The sequence below is a fragment of the Bubalus kerabau genome, chromosome 16 (genome assembly GCF_029407905.1).
Source record: "Bubalus kerabau isolate K-KA32 ecotype Philippines breed swamp buffalo chromosome 16, PCC_UOA_SB_1v2, whole genome shotgun sequence".
Taxonomy (NCBI): domain Eukaryota; kingdom Metazoa; phylum Chordata; class Mammalia; order Artiodactyla; family Bovidae; genus Bubalus; species Bubalus kerabau.
In genome coordinates, this window is record NC_073639.1 from 71,610,186 (window position 1) to 71,629,683 (window position 19,498).

The 19,498-nt window shown below is 45.6% G+C and overlaps 1 protein-coding gene across 14 annotated transcripts in view; it reads right to left on the bottom strand.

The window, feature by feature from the left end:
• Nucleotides 1-19,498, bottom strand: part of TTC28 (tetratricopeptide repeat domain 28) — a 580,310-nt gene that overhangs the window by 88,675 nt on the left and 472,137 nt on the right. For all 14 annotated transcript variants that reach the window (XM_055549377.1, XM_055549381.1, XM_055549379.1 and 11 more), the window contains 4 exons: nt 7,526-8,867; nt 5,755-6,278; nt 2,183-2,292; nt 330-459 (listed from right to left, as the gene is read on the bottom strand). In XM_055549377.1, coding sequence (XP_055405352.1) covers nt 330-459; nt 2,183-2,292; nt 5,755-6,278; nt 7,526-8,867 — 2,106 coding nt within the window. The remainder of the gene's footprint in view (nt 1-329; nt 460-2,182; nt 2,293-5,754; nt 6,279-7,525; nt 8,868-19,498) is intronic.

The window sequence follows — 19,498 nt, forward strand, 5'->3', positions numbered from 1 at the left end:
TGCTTCAGGCACCCTGTCTCCAGGACACCTCCTCTGGCTCCTGGGTCTGCCTGCCAAGCCTCTTTGTCTCCACAACCAAATCACACCCTCCTGGACCCCCAACTTCCATCTGCTGATGAACTAAGAGCTTCCGGAGGTCAGGAGCTGGGCCTTCTTGACCGGCACGCGGCACTACATTTGTTGGATGTATGAACGAATTTTCAAAGGCTAGGTTGTGGTTGTGGCTTCAGTTCTGCCATGACAACAAATTGTATTTCATCACAGTGCTCACTAAGCGACTCAGACACGGGGTGCATGCTCGGGGTGGAAACCCCACTGCTCGCTCTCACCGAGGCTGACGAGCACTCGCTGCAAGGCCTGGTAGGAGGACGTCTGCAGGTCGAAGAGGGAGAGCTTGTAGTCTGTGCTCAGCTGCGCCTCGTGTCGGATCGTCTCAAACAAGGCTGATGCCCGGTAGAGCTGCAAAGGGGGAAAGAGAACATTATCCATCTTCCAGGAACTACGGGCCAGCCATTCCCTGACTAGAGACCACTGCTGCTCACATCTTGGTATGCCATGGGAAAGCTGTTTTCAGAGTCTCCATTTCCAGACCTGAAAAGGGATCAGCTGGATCATACTTGGTAAATTACAGTTTGTGTAATCAATTTTTGACAGACAAGGGGATCTAAAAGACAGGGGTAATAGACTCCGAGTCTGAAAGTTGTGAAGAAAGATCAGCTATTAATGCAATCAAGTCCTGATTCTGATTAAAACAAACAAAAAGCCTCTGCTCTTGTCATCAAGCCACTGTAATTCACCCTATGCCTCACAGTGCAGAAGGGCTGGGATGGGAGTGGGTGGGCGGGGTGGGAGGGGCAAGCTGGAGACGCCTGAGGTGGAGGCGGGGGACGTGGAGGGGTGAGGAGGGGGTGAGCCGTGAGGACAGCTGTGCTCTCAGGAGGAGGAGGGGGCTTTGTGCAGGCTGTTCCAAACCAGATGTTGCTCTCCACAGCCGTGCTCCAAGAACTGTGTCCACGCACATGGATGCCCCAACACCAGACACACAACGCTCCTAAGGAGACACTGTCCTGCCGCTCTCACGGCTTTTCTGTCAGTGGGACCATGAGGCTTTTCTCTGATACTTATAGGCAGAAACAGTATCAAAATTTAAATTCATGCAAATGTAAAGAACAGAATTCTAAGACTAAGGGACTGAGACCAGGAGAGAGGAACGTACTCCCAACCCTGCCACGAATTTGCTAGGGGACTTTCAGCAAGACTCAGAACCTCAGCTTCTTCTCTGTAAAGGGATGGTTATCACTCTAGCTCACAGGGTTATTGAGGAATACACTCAGTCAGTGAAAGTACTTTGAAAACTATAAATCACTGTATCAATAAAAACTTTAATATCTGAAACCAGAAAACAGAGGACTAATTCTTTACATTGTAAAATGCCATAACATCCCAGGATGCTATGGCACAAGTTCAGGCACATCATGTCCTTAATCCCAGGAGCACCTCAGATGGGAGCCTGGATTCACCAATCCTGGGCCCCTTTGCTAACACAGCGCCCTCCATGGTAAGGGCTGCCTCAGCGGCTGAGCATGTGATTTTCAAAGCCACCTCACAACTCCTGCAACCCGACAGAGGGATCTTTGACTAGAGACCACTCCAGAGATCTTTCTAATTTCCAGAGCCAGCCTAAAAGGAGATTTCTCTTCAACTGTTGGTTGAACATATGCAGAAACATGAACTCTGTGTGTGTGTGTGTGAGAGAGAGAGAGAGAGAGGGGAGGGAGGGAGGGAGAGAGAGAGAGAGAAAGAGAGAGAGGGAGAGGGAGAAGGGAAAGAGGCATCTAGTGATATAATTAGAAACCTACAAAGACAGTAAATCCAATAATTACGAATTCTTGGATTAATTCTGTCAAAAAATGTATGTAATGTCATATTAAGGTTTTATGAGGAAAAGCAGCACATACTACAAGAATCCCAAAGAAATTATTGAGAAATCTATCACACAAGTGGACAAGTCTTTACTATGGTTCAACACGTCTGGGCTGATACAGGCTAGATATCTTGTACGTCAACCCAAGAGCACAAGTCAACACTTTCTGACAAATGTCATCACTGCTAGGATAGTAATCTCAAGGTCTTCCATGCTTCTAGAAACAAAATCTACTCCAAAAAGGGTTCTCCTGCTCACCTGATGTTGGGCCTCCTCCAGATTCCCGCTCGCCCAGAGGGAGAGGCCAAGACCATGGCGAATTTTGGCTTCATCTTCTCTTCGGCCCAGCTGCTCTGCTAACCTTAAACCTGAATTCAGAGAGAGAAATTTTGAGGACGTATAGAAGACAGACAATTCCACCCTGCCAAGGAGTTCTAGAGGGTAATTCTGCCTCGGGTGGATATAAAGATTGTCAGCAACACAGCGAGATAAAATGCAGCACAAGAGCAGACTCAGCCAAGGCAGAGTAAGCATTCTTTTCAAATTCTGTGTTAGTAGTGACCTTTCCAGGTCACTCCAAGATGACCCAGCAAGAGCTCAGGCGATGGCTATCAGCAGGAGACAGGCTTGCAGGGCAGGGAGAAACACCGAAGCAAACAGAACCCAACTGGCTGCCCTCCCCACTGTGAAATCCCTAGCTTTGCAAATGAAAACTCCAGGCCTATAAATGTATCGAACCCAATTCTCTGGCTGGCAGCAGTGCTTCTGACAGCTCCACAGTCAAGCACAGAAGCCCAGCTCAGATCTCTCCTATCACCCGGGCACAGCATCCAATCAGCATTGACAGGAGACACATTGGATGTCCTTCTGGAAGCAGAATGCTCGCACCGCCTGACCCTGCCTTCTGTTACTGATGCCACTGACGCACTTCACATCCGATCTGCTTTTCCTTTAAGGCTGAGACTTCGATGTGCCTCGGTGGGGATGCAGAACAAGTGCTTTGGTGAGTCAAAAGCTTTAGATGAGACTGTCCTCATTCTACTGGCCTTCGGATAGGCACCAGCAGTTTGGGGCACTTACTCACAGCAAGCTTCTGGATTTCAGGACACTGGCAACCTCCAGGGCTTTGAGCGGGTCAAATCTGAAGCAATCTTTTATTGTGTGGGTCACTAAGCAGGTCTCAGCATCACTCTGCCCTCGTTACCCTGCTCTCTGTACTGAGAAGTCAGCTTGTGCCGAGACGGCAGGAAGGCCCCCGTGCTACAACTGTACACACAAAGGAAGGACTTCCTCTTTATAATCTGAATCAGGGTGAGTGGGAACCTGCCCCTGAGCATGCTGGGCACACTGAGTTTCAGACTTCTGGAAAAGAATCGAGTCAGTTGAGAGGCTAATAAAAGTGAGACTCGGGTTCAAGCTCCATAAAATATCATGTATCTCAAAATGCACATAACTCAGAAAACTTAGCAACAGCATTTTACATTTAAATCATGTCACTGGGTAACAAAAACAATATGTACTTGCAAATTATTCACATTTTAAAATACTTCATAGAGTAGGAACAGAAATAGAAGAAATGGTTCTTGGGTGAAAACCAGGAGGAGGCTGGTTGTTTTAACCTTCAACCAGCTAGCCCTATTCACTCTTCAGGATTGCTCTCCTTGCTAGGCCGGGGCCTCTGAGCTGGACGTTCACTGTGGCAGCCTCTCCAGAAGGTATGTTCTGTGCAAGCAGGGACTTGACCATGCTCCCTGCTGGATCCCATAGTGGGGACCCTCACTGGCCCCATGGTCAGAAGTTCAACAGTGAAGAGCAAACACGGTAGACACGACATCTGTGCTGTCCCAGTTTCCACCTGCTTCTGCTCTGAGGATCTGACCCAGCCATCCGGCTCTCCTGGAGCCGAGTGGGCTCTAAGCTCCCTTGCTTTATTTGCAAAAAGAGAAAAAAACTGGATGAGACCAGTGGTTTCAATCAAGGGTAACTATACAACCCGCAGAGCTTGTTCAAAGGACTCTGACCAGGCCCACCTATGAGGTTCTATTGCACATGGGCGGTGTGGTGCTAGTCCACAGCCCCTTCTGAAAGTCAGGAAAGAGAACTAAAGTGGTTTCCAACTGAACTGTTCCCTCTTTGAAAGAGGCTGAAGACCCAACTCACAGCACTCAGAAAGCGTCCAAGAGGGTCCTGCACCTATAACTACTCATGTGAAGAGTCGTCTAGACGGGCCCAAGAGGAACATCAGGCTCTGGGGTAGACCACATTCACTGAAAAGACACCATGGCGACGCCACAATACGAATTTAGATCTCTGCAAGACTTAAAATTACAACAATAAAAAAAAACAGCTTTCCATAAATATAGAATTATGTTACAATATCTCAGGCAAAGCAGCTGCTTCATGGAAATAATATTTCAGGAAAAACCAAAGAACACAGCTGAAAGGTTGTCATACGCTAGGTCTGAATTTAATAGTTTTCACATATTCAACTGAAAACTGCCCCCAGTCTGTTAGAATTTTACCACAGTCTAGTTTTAGGAAACCAAAAGCCAACTCTCATATTTAATGCATTGAGGCAGAGCTCCCATTGAGTGGGAGCCAAATAATATCTGGGGAGTAGCTTACAGCCTCCCAGTAACCTCTCAGCCTGCAGGCCAGGGCAAGACCTGGTCTGCGCAGAGGACCACCCTGACCATTGGCCGCTGGCCCGTTCTCCGCTCCGTGTGCTGCCTCTCTCCCAGCTCCCAGCTGGGGCTCAGGAGTGATCATGGACGTGACTGCGCCAGCCTGGCTCTAGGCTCTAGGAGGCTGTGTGGGGTCTCATGTGGTTCCACGCCACCACTGACTGACCACACGGTCAGGATCAAGCCACTGCACTCTGAGCCTCAGGTCACTCAGCTGCCAATGGGAATGAAAATATACACCTCTCAGGGTTACTAAGAGAATTAAATCCAATTAAATAAACTATGTATGGAAAGTTTTTTGGAAACCACACATGAGCATTTTTGCTGGAAATCAGTACTCCTTTCCTTTTACTCAAGAGCCAAGAACACTGCGTCTGCTGTGCTCCCTCCCAAGTGGTAACACGCCATGGTCCTGTGAGAAGAAGTGCTTTCCAGGAGGGTTTTCAGAGTGGAGGGCAAACACACTGCTGCAGGGCTTCTGTGTGGTGAGGGAGGAAGCACCGCAGGACCACCTGTGTGCAGGTAGCCACATGGAGCCTCTGCCAGCGAGGGAACAGGGCCAGGGGAAGTGAGGAAAGCAAGCACTTTCCGGGCCGGCCTGAAGCAAGCGCACTGTGGCACCAGCCCAGCCCCTCGGGTAACCAATGCTGGGAAACCTGGCTGACGGCTTGAGCGACCCTTAGACAGATGCTACTGGATTAGACCCTGGCACCACCCTGAAATGGACTTCCACACAGTGCTGACGCAGCTCAGGTAGTGTCTAGTGCACAACGGGCTCAGAACCGCTGCGCATCTCCTGATGCAGAGCATTAAACTGTACGTGCTAAGATCTAACTTCATCTTGTGGAGAAGGTGTTTTTCATTCAGTGGAGGGCTCTGAAAGGCAAGGAGGGTGTCAGCTCCCTGGACAGCTGGCTAGCAGAGTGAGACAAACTGGGTAATGCATCCAGGAGAGCGGAAAGAACTGTGAACTCTTAAGGAGCACCCACGGAGGGACACCGTGGTTTTGGAGTTGAACTGATGATGTAGTCTCTGAATCCTCACTCCAGGTCAAGATCGTCACTCACATGACTGCACTTCCTCCTGGGCAGACTGTGAGCTCAGACTCAGAGTAGACAGAAAAGCTGCACAGACCTTTCCACTTACCTTCCTGCAAGTACATGACTGCCTGGGAGTAGTTCTGCAGAGCGTGATGCGTCCTTCCAAGGCTGCTGTAAGACACCGTCTTGGCCACCAAGTCGTTCATCTGTGCAGCAATGCTCAAGTGCTGTTCCTGATAGACCACGGCTCTCTCGAAGGTGCCCAGGGACTCGTAGGTCAGGCCCAGGTTCCCGTAGGCCCGGCCCTGGCACGTGGGGTTATTGGTCTCCTCGGCAATCTGTAGATCCAACTGGTGGTACTGCAGGGCTGTATCATACTCCCCCATCTGCTGGTACACACCCCCCAAGCCACAGGCCGCGTCACTTTCCAGAGCTCGGTCCTTCATCTCTCTAGCAATGTTCAGCTGGCGTTCAAGGCAGGAAATGGCTTGTTCATAATTTCCTAATTGGCTGTGCAGACTTCCCAGCTCGCCATAGGCCTGGGCTTTATTAAAGGCCTCCCCAAGCTCATGGGCGACCACGAGCCTCTTTTCAAAGCACACCAGGGCTTGCTGCAAGCTCCCCATTGCCCTGTGGGGATGTAGACAGAAAAGCAATGATATTATTTTGTGCAGGTGCAGACATGCTAAAGCCCCTGAGAAAATGAAAAGCATTTGTCACTGTCACTTACTATAGAAGCTCTTAACTCCTCTTCTAGCTAAAATCTATCATGTGCCCTTAGAGTGAGATGCAGGGGAATTTCATAATCTGGAAAGCAATTCAAGAGTCATCCCTTAGTGACCTTCCCAAGAGCCTGAGATTCAATGGGATATACACCCCAGAGGAAACATAAAATATATTAATAGGCACAATGATAGCAAGTGAACTGTTTGGTTCTTTGGGCCTCCCAATGTCCACTACTGCACAGACTATGTTTCTGAAATCACTTTACAATGGCGATAAATCTTTCACCCTGAGCTTCTCAGAGCACTCTGTGGGTGATGATTTAGTCTGACCCTTGCCCTTCCTCCTCTCCAGGAGCCCTAATCCCCTGCCTGTCTGGAGAGGCCATATATTCTGCAAACACAGACACCTTCTTGGGTTCCCCACACCCAGGAGGAAAGCAGTGCCTTGGCGAACAGTGTGTCTTGCTGTGCTGCTAAGAGATGACACAATAAGGAGAAGGGCGTGGACTCCGGCAGCAGACCAAACCAGCTGTATAGGACATGGATTCCTTTCCCTGAGCTTCAGTTTCTGGATGCTGATAAATCCCACATCCTGTAGCCAATAATGATAAATGTAGACTAATACACAACTGCAATAAATATTAAACAAGATATCTACACAAGGTGCCTAGCACAATGATAGTATATGCTCATTCACTCCCCCTCTTTTGAGGTGGCTTTCCCTAAAAGCAACAATATGGGGTCCAAGTAATTGGTGGGTAGAGATCTTATATTAATGAACACATTCATATAATGTGAGGGGCAATCAGAAAAGATAAGTGAGATCGATTCATTCATCTTTCCCCTTCCTATTCTCTCTTTTAGTCTGCTCATTACGATGTAGTCAAAAAGGCACTGCGTTTGGAGTCAGAGAGTCCTGCGTTAAACTCTCAGCTGTCCCTTTCAAGCTGTGTAATCTTGGACACAAACTCTGGGCCTTAGTTTCTCCCTCCGTGACACAGGGTGGAAATACCCCTGCTAAACTCACAGAATCACTGGAGGAGGCAAATGAGCGGCGTATGGAGCTGCTCTGCACTCAGTGCACTGCCGTGTGGGCGCACCAGCTGCCCTGATGCAGGTCTACTAACCACACTTGTCCTCTGCCATTTTTACCTGTGTCCATTTCCCAGGCCTCGGTAAGCCTTGGCTTGATCTTGCATGCGATTCAGACTCTGGGCAACAGATAAATACTGTTCATAGTACTTGATAGCTTCCTCGTAGTCACCCAGGGCCTCGTAGCAGTCCCCCAGGTTGCCGTAGGCCCGGCCCCTGTCGAGCACAGACTCGTTCCCACTCAGCTGCTGCAGCATGGCCAGCTGCTGCTCGAAGTAGCCAATGGCTTCTTCCATCACATTCATGTTCATCTTTGTGATGCCCATGTTGCCATAGACCTGGGCTTCGAGACTTGGGTCCTTCAGCTTCTGCCCTAGATCCAGCTGCTCTTCATAACACTTGAAAGCCATTGTGTACTTCCCCAGGGCCATGTAGACTGCGGCCAGGTGCCCATGAGCTCTGCACTCTCCCGGCAGGTCACTCAGCTCCTGATATACCTCCAGCTCCTGTGTGTGATAACCCAAGGCCTTGTCGTGTTTCTGAATCATTCGGTATGCAGTGCCCAGGGCTGCATATGCACTGGCCTCCAGTCTCCTGTCCTTCACGTGGTGAGCCAAGCCCAGCTGCTGCTCATAGAATTTTATTGCACCATTGATATCTTTTTTACAGATGAATATATCACCCAGGTTCCCCAGGGCTCTAAATTTAGCCTGGGAATTATTCAGGGACTGGGCTAGGGACAGTAGGTACTTTTGACACTCTTCAGCTTTGCTGAAATTCAGCAGAGCCTTGAACGCCAAGCCCAAGTTGCAGTAAGCTTTTGCTTGACTCAATTTGTCGTGAAGGTCTTTGGCCAGGGCCAGATCCTGCTCATAGTACTTTACCGCCTCCTGGTAATTTCCAAGGCAGTAATGGGCGTAGCCGAGGTTGTGGCAGACCTTCCCTTCTCCCTCCATGTCTTGAAGGTCAGGAGCAAGCCGGAGGTACTGTTCGTAATAGGGGGCGGCCTGGACGTACTCCCCTCGAGAGCAGTGGAAGTTGCCCAGGTTGCTGAGAGCCCGCGCCTCGCTCTGGATGTCTCGCAGCTCCCGGGCGATGTTCAAGTGGTTCTGATAGTGCTGCAGGGCCCGGTCGTGGGCGCCCAGCGCCTGGTAGGCCACGGCGAGGTTCCCGTGCGTGGATGCCTGTGAGGCACGGTCGTTCACTTCCATGGAGATCTGTAGCTCCTGCCGGTGGTACTTGACCGCCTGGTCGTACATGCCCAGAGCATTGTAGGCATTGCCCATGTTTCCATAGGCGCGGCCCTGGGCGGCGTAGTCGCTCAGCTCCTGGGCGATGCACAAGTGGGTCTTGTGGAGTTTCAGTGCGGTGTCATAATCACCTTTCATCTGGTGTATGATTCCTGAGAAAGAGCACAAAAGAAAAGGGTTGGAATGACTGATTAGCAATAAAATGTAATTTGCAACTCGGTTTATACTCCAATACAATCCAGATGAATTAAAGAATTTAAAATAACAGAAGGTAGAATTAAATATTTATCAGGTCTCCAGAGGGGGAATAGCTTTCTAAGCTTCAAAGCAACAGAAAAAAAAAAAAAAAAAAAAAAACCCACAAAAAGCACTGACAGATTTGGTTACAAAAATAGTTTTATACTACAAATAGATGCCTAAAATTAAAAGGCAAACACAATACTGGGAAATATATAAATCATATACAAAAAATTCAATAGCTATTGTGTGTAAAGATTTAACTGGGTTTGATTAAAAAAAAATCAAGACCTTAATTTACTGAAATAGGCAGACAACTCATACCCAAGGAAATACAAAGAGTAATCACAGGGGAAAATGTTAATTTCTTTTAATAATCAAAGAAATGCAAAATAAAGCAACTCTGAAGTACCATTTTACTTCTACTAAATTAGCAAACAAAAAATTTAAACAATACCCTGTACCAGTGAGGTGGCCCTGAAACTAGTAAACCCATCAACTGCTGGATTTATATAGGAACAGCCTCTGGAGCAGCTGAGACAGCCTCACTCCCGGTGCTGCTCAGGCCCTGCAGCCCTGCTCAGGGGAGTGTCTTCTAAGCAAATCCTCAGAAGTTCTGCCCCTGACAGTCTTCACTGCAGGGTTATGGATTAGTGGAAGATCAGAAACATCTTCAATGGCAAACAAAGGGGGTTGTATAAGTACATTTCGGTACATCAACTCAATAGGGGATTATGCAGTCATTAAAAAGATCATTACAAAGACTATGCAGAAAAACAGGGAAAAACGGGTTCTTGCAATAATGTTAAGTGGAAAAAGCAAAGAACAATGCTGCATGCTCCCTGTAACAATGATGAGGAAAATGAATGTGTGCACATGGACAAGACCTCAAGGGGATTATGAAAAGATAAAAAAAGTTGCCTTGTTAGGTGATGGGATTTGAATGATTTTTGTTTCAAAATTTCTTCTAATTTTGCTATCCAGCTTTTACAGTCAACAATAATAGCACTTCAAACAGCTCTCATAAACTATGCTATAGCTGCTAAGCTAAGCGGTTGTTTTTACAAGCAGTTCAAAATGAGATATATCATAAATACCATAAATATAAAGCAGTTGCAAATGAGGGATATCATAGAAGGAACTTTGGAAGCTCCTTTAAGGACAGCCTGGTTCATTCCAGCTGGGGCTGAGTGGGAGACACAGAAAAGGCAAAAGGATCTAGTATGCAAACAGGTTTCTCTCTACCCTTGGTTTTGAATATGCTTTTCAATGCATCAACGTGTGAACTTTGTATGGGTGACCAAAACCTGCAGAAGTATAAAAACTCAAAAACACCAAGATGGGTTCTCACTGAAATGTCTGAATTGAAAATAGAGCCATTGAAAAAGCAAGCTATCAAAATCCAGCCTCTGCAATTTGCTTATCTTTATAACACCTTTCTTTTCTTCCTTCCTTCATTCACTCACTTACACACTGACCCAGCAAATATTAACCGAACATTTATTGTGTACCAAGCCTTGTGGTAGGCAACACACAGGGAGAGAAATGAAGACGCAAGTCTGCCCTCAGAAAGCACAAAGGGCATAAGAGAGGCAGTCATGAAAAAAATATTGTCAACATACATAATACAAGCTGAAGTGAGCAGGGCGTGGGGGAGAGAGGAGCATGCCAGGGCCACTCCTTTGGTCCTGACTCCCTGCAGTGGAGGTCTATCCTGCCCCAGGGGTCGTGCCTGTCTCTGGATCCAGCCATCCCTATGACATTAACTGGATTCAGGACACTGGATAAATCATTTAGCCTCTTAGAGAATGTTTTCAGTTCATCCATAAATTGAGGAAAATGATCATCTTGATACCAACCTTAAGAGAGTAGTGAGGATCAAATGAAATAATGTATGTGCAAGCTCACTGTAAACTATAAAGTCAAATTCAAATATTGGTTACTGAAATTACTATATGCTTCCAGGGAAGGGGATTCTCAAGGTGGGAGAGATTAAACAAACTATGGTAATTCTGTGTATTTCCTTGTATGAGCTAAATATTTCAGTTTAAAATAAGCAAATTATGGTACTCTATATGATGGAATAACATGGTACCATTAAAAATAGTGAAGTAGAAGTTTATATATTGACATGGGAAAAAATAAAATGTATTAAGGGATTACATGGGCTTCCCCAGTGGCTCAGCAGTAAAGAATCCTCCTGTAATGCAGGAGATGTGGGTTTGATCCCTGGATTGGGAAGATCCCCAGGAGGAGGGCAAGGCAACCCACTTGAGTAATCTTGCCTGGAGAATCCCATAGACAGAGGAGCCTGGTGGGCTACAGTCCATAGGGTCACAAAGAGTACACACAACTGAAGTGACTGAGCAAAGGGCTTATATGGGCACAAAATAGTATCCTTAATAAAAACATTAATAGGGTTCATGCATGTGTGTATATAGATATATGTTTATACTTATACATACAGTACATGTTTTTTAAAATGTTAACAGTAGTAATTTTGGGGTGCTGGAATTTTGCTGTATTTTATAGGATTTTTCTATGATGAATGTATAATCCTTGGTTTAAAAATTAATCAAATATTTTTTAAACTCTGCTCCAATTGAAGCAGATACGGTCTGGTCACTCCCCTGGATCAGGGATGTCACTGGCATCCCAGCTGGAAGGAACAGATTTTCAAAGACTGTTTCAAGGTTAGAAACTCTAAGCTGCCCAAAACGCATTACCTCAGAATCATCTGAAACCCTTTTAGTGGTGAAAAATTACTAGTGACAGAAACATTTCAGTTCTGAAGGCTGAACGCGGCCTGGATCCCTAACCTGCTTTTACCTAAAGAGGAAACTTGTAAGGTTTTAACTTTCCAGGTATCCTTAGCGGAAATGCACCATTTACTCCCTCTCTCCTCAGCTTTGCATGAGGAGAAATAAGCGGCAGGATGCCTGCCCTGCTGTGAGTGAGGAGCCGGAGCTGGGGAGGGTGGAGGAGTGTCCTCTAAACCCTCTCAGGCTTCCCCTCACAGCGATGCCTTTACAATGATTGTTTCCCCAAGCTTTTGGATTTCACGGCAATGATTTTTAAAGCAATATGGTCACTAATTGGTCGCTAAGATGATGGTAAGAGGAAGCGAGCAGCATGGGACCCTCAGAGAAGGCAATGGAGGAAGCTCAGGTTTTCTGTGTGCCTCCTACCACCAAAGAACAGGTCACGTGGCTAGCACCCCATCATCCCCACCTGTACCCCATCCTATAGGAAGCTGGCTAAGTATCTGGAAAAGCATGCTATAATGGAAAAGGCACAGGACTTTAAGTCAGAAGTCCCATTTTATAAGCCTGGCTCCCATCTCATTCAATTGATACCTTTCAGACTGTAAATTTATGTCTCTGAGTCTTTGTTTTGTTGTTTTTTTTTAAAACTGAAAACTTTTCGGTGTTTTTTGTTTTCTTATTAACGAGGCCAGGTTACAATAATCTCTAACAGTATTGAGAAACACAGTAGTGTATATCAATAAGCTTTGCTAATGATGCATGCTACGCAAACCCACTATAAGCAGTATTCAGAGAGAGTTCAAAGGAAAAGGAATTCCACTTCTCTTACTCTCAGAGCCTCGAGAGTCTGGCTAGCTAATAGGGAGCAGTTGGGATGATAATGGCTACCCAGGGCTCAATGATTTGTGAAAGAAACTGCCTGCTGGTTATGGCAAAATGATCTGACCTCCAGCCAGCTTGCCCACACTGCCCTTTCCTCCGCCTCTCTCCTCAGCTGACACCTCCAAGAGTCTATAAAGAACACAGGAAGATTCCCAAACAAAGACTGCCAGACACAGCTAAGGGTAAGAGGAGATGGGCCCGCTGAGGTGGGCATTTTTCCTTCTGCCTCGTGTCTGCCCTGTCCTTGCCGCTGCCAGCCTGGAGCACTCTGAACGGAACATTACACACTCTTGGCAGCCCTTCTCTTTGTTGAGGCAACATAAAAGCGGCCCTGAGAGCTGCCAGCAGAGTGACTGCACATGCTGAGGACATAATCTGTAGATCCTCCTTCCCTTTTGAGACCACAGCTTGATCTTCCAGGGCTGTCACTCAGATGAAGACTTACAGAGGGCCTGTCAGCAGGGGTGCACTAGGTGACAATGTGCTGCAGGGAGGGGAATTAAATGAAGATTAGTGGGGCAGAAGATCCTCACAAAGCCCAGTTCTCACAAGGCGTGTGGATAAAGGACACATGGTTACGGATTTATTGCTGCTGTTCACTCAGTAAATCGTGTCCAACTCTTTGCGGACCCCATGGACTGCAGCACACCAGGCTCCCCTGTCCTCCCCTATCTCCCGGCGTTTGCTCAAATTCATGTCCATTTAGTCAGTGATGCTACCTAACCATCTCATCCTCTTTCACCCCCTTCTCCTTTTGCCTTCAATCTTTCCCAGCAGCAGGGTCTTTTTCAAGGAGTTGGCTTTTTGCATCAGGTGGCCCAAGTATTGGAGCTTCTTTAGGACTGACTGCTCTGATCTCCTTGCTGTCGAAGGGACTCTCAAGAGTCTTCTCCAGCACCATAATTCAAAAGCATCAGTTCTTTGGGGTTCAAGTCTTTATGGTCCAACTCTCACATCCATACATGACTACTGGAAAAACTGTAGCTTTGACTATATGGACTTTGGCAACAAAGCGATGTCTCTGCTTTTTAATATGCCGTCTAGGTTTGTCATACTTTCCTTCCAAGCAGAAAGCGTCTTTTAATTTCATGGCTGCAGTTACCATCCACAGTGATTTTGGAGCCCAAGAAAATAAAATCTGTCACTGCTTCCACTTTTTCCCCTTCTATTTGCCATGAAGTGATGGGACCGGATGCCATGACCTTAGTTTTCTGAATGTTGAGTTTCAAGCCAGCTTTTTTTCACTCTCTTCTTTCACCCTCATCAAAAGGCTCTTTTGTTCCTCTTCACTTTCTGCCATTAGACTGGTATCATCTACATATCTGAGGTTGATATTTCTCTCAGCAATCTTAATTCCAGCTTGTGATTCATCCAGCCCAGCATTTCACATGATGTACTCTGCGCAGAAATTAAATAAGCAGAGTGACAATATACAGCCTTGTCATACTCCTTTCCCAACCCTGAACCAGTCAGTTGTTCCATGTCTGGTTCTAACTGTTGCTTCTTGACTAGCACACAGGTTTCTCAGGAGGCAGGTCCGGTGGTCTGGTATTCTCACCTTGTGAAGAATTTTCCAGTTTGTCATGATCCCCACAGTCAAAGACTTTAGTGTTGTCAATGAAACAGAAGTAGATATTTTTCTGGAATTCTATTGCTTTCTCCATGATCCAATGAATCTTGGCAATTTGATCTCCAGTTCCTCTGCCTCTTTGAAACCCAGCTTGTACATCTGGAAGTTCTCAGTTCATGTACTGTCGAAGCCTAGCTTGAAGGACTTTGAGTATAACTTTGCTAGCACGTGATATGAGCGCAATTGAACATTCTCTGGCATTGCCTTTCTTTGGGATTGGAATGAAAACTACCTTTTCCAGTCGTGCAGCACTTTCACAGCATCATCTTTTAGGATCTGAAATAGCTCAGCTTGAATTCCATCACTTCCACTAGCTTTGTTCATAGTAATGATTCCTAAGGCCCACTTGACTTCACGCTCCAGGATGTCCAGTTCTAGGTGAGTGATCACACCATCGTGGTTATTTGGGTCATTAAGACCTGTTTCGTACACTTCTTCTGTGTATTCCTGCAACCTCTTCTTAATCTCTTTAGCTTCTGTTAGGTCCTTACCATTTCTGTCCTTTAACACGCCCATCCTTACACGAAATGTTCCCTTGAAATCTCCAATTTTCTTGAAGAGATCTCTAGTCTTTCCCATTATATTGTATTCCTCTATTTCTTTGCATTGTTCATTTAAGAAAGCCTTTTCATCTCTCCTTGCTATTCTCTTGAACTCTGCATTCAGTTGGGTACATCTTTCCCTTTCTCCCTTGCCTTTCACTTTCTTTCTTCAGCTATTTGTAAAGCCTCCTCATTTTGCCATCTTGCATTTATTTTTCTTTGGGAGGGCTTTGGTCACTGCCTCCTGTACAATGTTATGAACCTCCGTCCACAGTCATTCAGGTACTCTGTCTACCAGATCTAATCCCTTGAGTCTAATTCATCACCTCCACTGTATAATCATAAGGGATATGAGTTAGGTCATATCTGAATGGCCCAGTGGTTTTCCCTACTTTTTCCAATTTAAGCCTGAATTTTGCAATAAGGAGCTCATGATCTGAGCCTTGGTCAGCTCCAAATCTTGTTTTTACTAACTATATGGAGCTTCTCCATATTTGGCTGCAAAGAACATAATCAATCTGATTTTGATATGTACATCTGGTGATGTCCATGTGTAGAGTTGTCTCTTGTGTTGTTGGAAAAGGGTGTTTGCTATGACCACTATGTTCTCTGGACAAAACTCTGTTAACCTTTGCCCTGATTCATTTTGTAGTCCAAGGTCAAACTTGCCTGTTATTCTGAGTATCTCTTGACTTCTGCTTTTGCATTCCAACCCTCTATGATGAAAAGGACATCTTTTTTTGGTGTTAGTTCTAGAAGATGTTGTAGATCTTCATAGAACCAGTTGACTTCAGCTGCTTTGGCATCAGTGGCTGGAGTATAGACTTGTATTACTGTGATGCTGAATGGTTTGCCTTGGAAATGAACTGAGATCATTCTTTTTTTTGTATTTGAACTCACATTTAAATACTGCAGTTTGGACTCTTTTGATGACTATGAGGGCTACTCCATGGATTTATATATCCTCACAGTAAGCCTCCACCTATGCATTAGGAACAGTCCCTGCACAGGAATAATAAGAGCTACTGCAAAGTCCTGTGGTGAAGGCCAAGGAGTCTTGCTTATGAGAAGCTAGAACAAGTGCCTGGGAGACAGTAAGTGCTCAATACATTTTTGCCCCTGTTGCTAACCATTACCAGAAAGACCAAAAAAGGTGTGGAACAGGATGAACTAACAGAATTCTGCTGAAACTAAAACTGCATTTTAACAGTGAATTTTGGCAGCCTTTTCTCTTGAAAATTCTCTAAAAGTAGGGCCTCAGTGTACTTCAATGTATTACCTTCAATGTACAAATGATGGATGTGTTCTCATTTACTGAAAATATTACTATTCTGATTATTAACAGTGCATGATCCAAATGGGCCTTTAAGAGCCCATCTATTCTTTCCCACTGCTTTCAAGCAGGTTGAGTTTGACTAAATCTTAGCCATATCACTAACTATTCTCAGAAACCAAGATTTGGGAAACAGAAGAGCCCTCCTAACTTTATAAACGATGTGGCCCTGGCCCAGTGAGAGGAAGTGAGTTAGTGACAGTGGAGAGAGGGGCTCTCGACCCACAGACCTTTAGTTGTGTCAGCCCATCTGCTTGCAAGATAAGCAGAAGAAATAAAGGAATTGTATTTAGTCTCACTAGGTGTGACATGAGACAGCATCTGTACTTTAAAACCTTTTCATCTGCTAGAAGTACATATGGAATTACTTACAGATAAAATAACACAGTGTCTACTGTTTGCTTTAAAAATATTCCATCAGAGAGGAAAAGTAAGTATATGTGTGTATTTATGAAAATAGATGAAATAATATTAGCAAAATGTTGATAACTGGGCAATGAATATAAGGGGATTTGTTATACTATTTTCTCTCTGTGTGTATGTATATGTTTGAAGGTTTCATAATACAAAGTTAAATCAAATAATCCAGACAAGCATAGAGGTCTGTAGTTTCTTGTGGATCAGGAAACGTCCTCACAGCTAAGGACCAACATGGATGTTTAAATTTACATCTCCTCTGTGGGACCTCAGTAGAAAAAAAGAAAGCAGCCGGTCACCAGCAGGTACAGGTATACCAGCCTCTATACACGTCCTTCTCCAGGATGGGCAGAGGACACGTGCAGAGAGAACAACACAGTCCGACTGCCCTGATTTGTTTAACATGATATTTAGTTTTGTCCATTATCTTAAAGGATAGTGATAGTGATAGTGAAGTCGCGCAGTTGTGTCCGACTCTTTGCGACACCATGGACAGTAGCCAACCAAGCTCCTCCGTCCATGGGATTTTCCAGGCATGAATACTGGAGTGGGGTGCCATTTCCTTCTCCAGGGGATCTTCCCGACCCAGGGATCGAACCCAGGTCTCCTGCACTGTAGGCAGACGCTTTACCGTCTGAGCCACCAGGGAATAGGGTGATGCTTTCTTGATCAAAGAGCAAAGTGAGAGGGAATGGGAAGAACAGCTGAGGAAACCTGCTCCAAAGAATATTCTGCAGCACTGTGTATTTCAGGTGCTTCTCCCAATCTTCACCCTCCCCAGGAGACAGGGCCCCAGTTTTTTTCTGGGGATTCATTATTACAACTCTAGACACTGCTATGGTGCCCCCATCCCACGCCTCCACCAGAGACACCTGGACACTCATAGGCAAGTCTGGAGTACATCATGAGAAACCCTGGGCTGAATGAAGTACAAGTTGGAATCAAGATTGCTGGGAGAAATATCAACAACCTCAGATATGCAGATGACAGCACGCTTATGGCAGAAAGTGAAGAGGAACTAAAGAGCCTCTTGATGAAAGTGAAAGAGGAGAGTAAAAAAGTTGGCTTAAAACTCAACATTCAGAAAACTAAGATCATGGCATCTAGTAGTCCCATCACTTCATGGCAAATAGATGGGGAAAAAGTGGAAACAGTGGCTGACTTGACTTTTTTAGGCTCCAAAATCACTGCAGATGGTGACTGCAGCCATGAAATTAAAAGATGCTTGCTCCTTGGAAGAAAAACTATGACAAACTATGAAAAACTATGACAAACCTAGACAGCATATTAAAAAGCAGAGACATTACTTTGCCAACAAAGGTCCGACTAGTCAAATCTATGGTTTTTCCAGTGGTCATGTATGGATGTGAGAGTTGGACTATAAAGAAAGCTGAGTGCCAAAGAATTGATGCTTTTGAACTGTGGTGTTGGAGAAGACTCTTGAGGGTCCCTTGGAGACCAGGGATCTCCCAAGGAGATCCAACCAGTCCATCCTAAAGGAAATCAGTCCTGAATATTCATTGGAAGGACTGAAAGTGAAGCTGAAACTCCAATACTTTGGCTACCTGATGTGAAGAGCTGACTCATTGGAAAAAAAAACCCTGATTCTGGGAAAGATTGAGGGCAGGAGGAGAAGGGGATGGCACAGGATGAGATGGTTGGATGGCATCACTGACTCAATGGACATGAGTTTGAGTAAACTCTGGGAGTTGGTGATGGACAGGGAGTCCTGGCGTGCTGCAATCCATCGGGTCGCAAAGAGTCGGACACAACTGAGTGACTGAACTGAGACACCACTAGGTTCCCTGAACCCTATCCCTCCCGCTCAAGTTTCCACACAGAGTCCTCTACAGTGTAGTTAAAATATCTGAGCCTGGGGTGGGGAGGCAGGGACAGACCTGGTCAGTAAACAAATGGTTACAATCAAAGGCATGGGAGCATATGCTCTTTATCTTAAATGCAACCAACTGGCTGTCTTGACTAGCTCGTTTTCAGGTGACTATGTTGCCAGAGACAAGTCCCCATTATTTTCACCAGTGGAAGACAGCAAAGACATAGATGTTTTTAAATGGCCGACCAGTCCAAAATTACTTATCATATGATTTCAGCTACAAGCATTTTCTGGGTAGATAAGCTTTTCCTGAGAATCTGTGCCTGGTTTCCTACCTTGATGATGACATTCACTTGTCAAGACAATCTTGTGGTCTCAGAAACCCACAATGTTCAAGAACTTATTCAGGCCCGTGTAGGTCAAAGTGGCAAGAATGATACTGGAACCTAGTTCTTTGGACTCAGGAGTCCAAGCTATTTCACTTGCTCCCCTTCTGGAATGAAGCTGGTGTGAAAGGTGCTCATGATTTTGTACTCATTTCTTCTTTATGAACATCAGTATGCTATTGTGGCAAACCAATCCTGTGGCAGCTATGTAAAAACAGACTGATGGTCTGGCTAACTTTGTTTCTAGAGCAGACAGGTATACATGACAGACCAGAAAATCCTAAGAGACTCAGGAAGGTAGGAGGCGGCAGCAGATGTAATCCTCTGTGTGGGCATCACCTCTGGAGAACTCTGCGGCCATCACATGTCTCTTCTGCCCTCGTCTATCTTAATCACATCTGTCTACTTTTTCTACCAAACCCACCAGGCTCTTTCTGTTCCCCCAAAGGATAAGTGAAGTTAAGAGCCTCCTGTTGTCTTCTTTAGCTTCCACCGTCATCTGGAATGTCTCCAGTGACACCGAGAGCACAGGGGTCCCAGATCCAACTCCCTGTCCTTCGGTCTCAACCCCGAGGCGGTGGCTACAGTACAGCCGGGAATCCCTGGCACATGCCGCCTCTTCCTTCCACAACTTGCCTCACTGGAAACTACCTGCCCTACCACCTACCTCCAGCTTTACTGAAGCATAAATGACAAATAAAATTATATACATTTAACGTGTACCATGTGATTTGATACACGTATAAGTTAATTAACACAT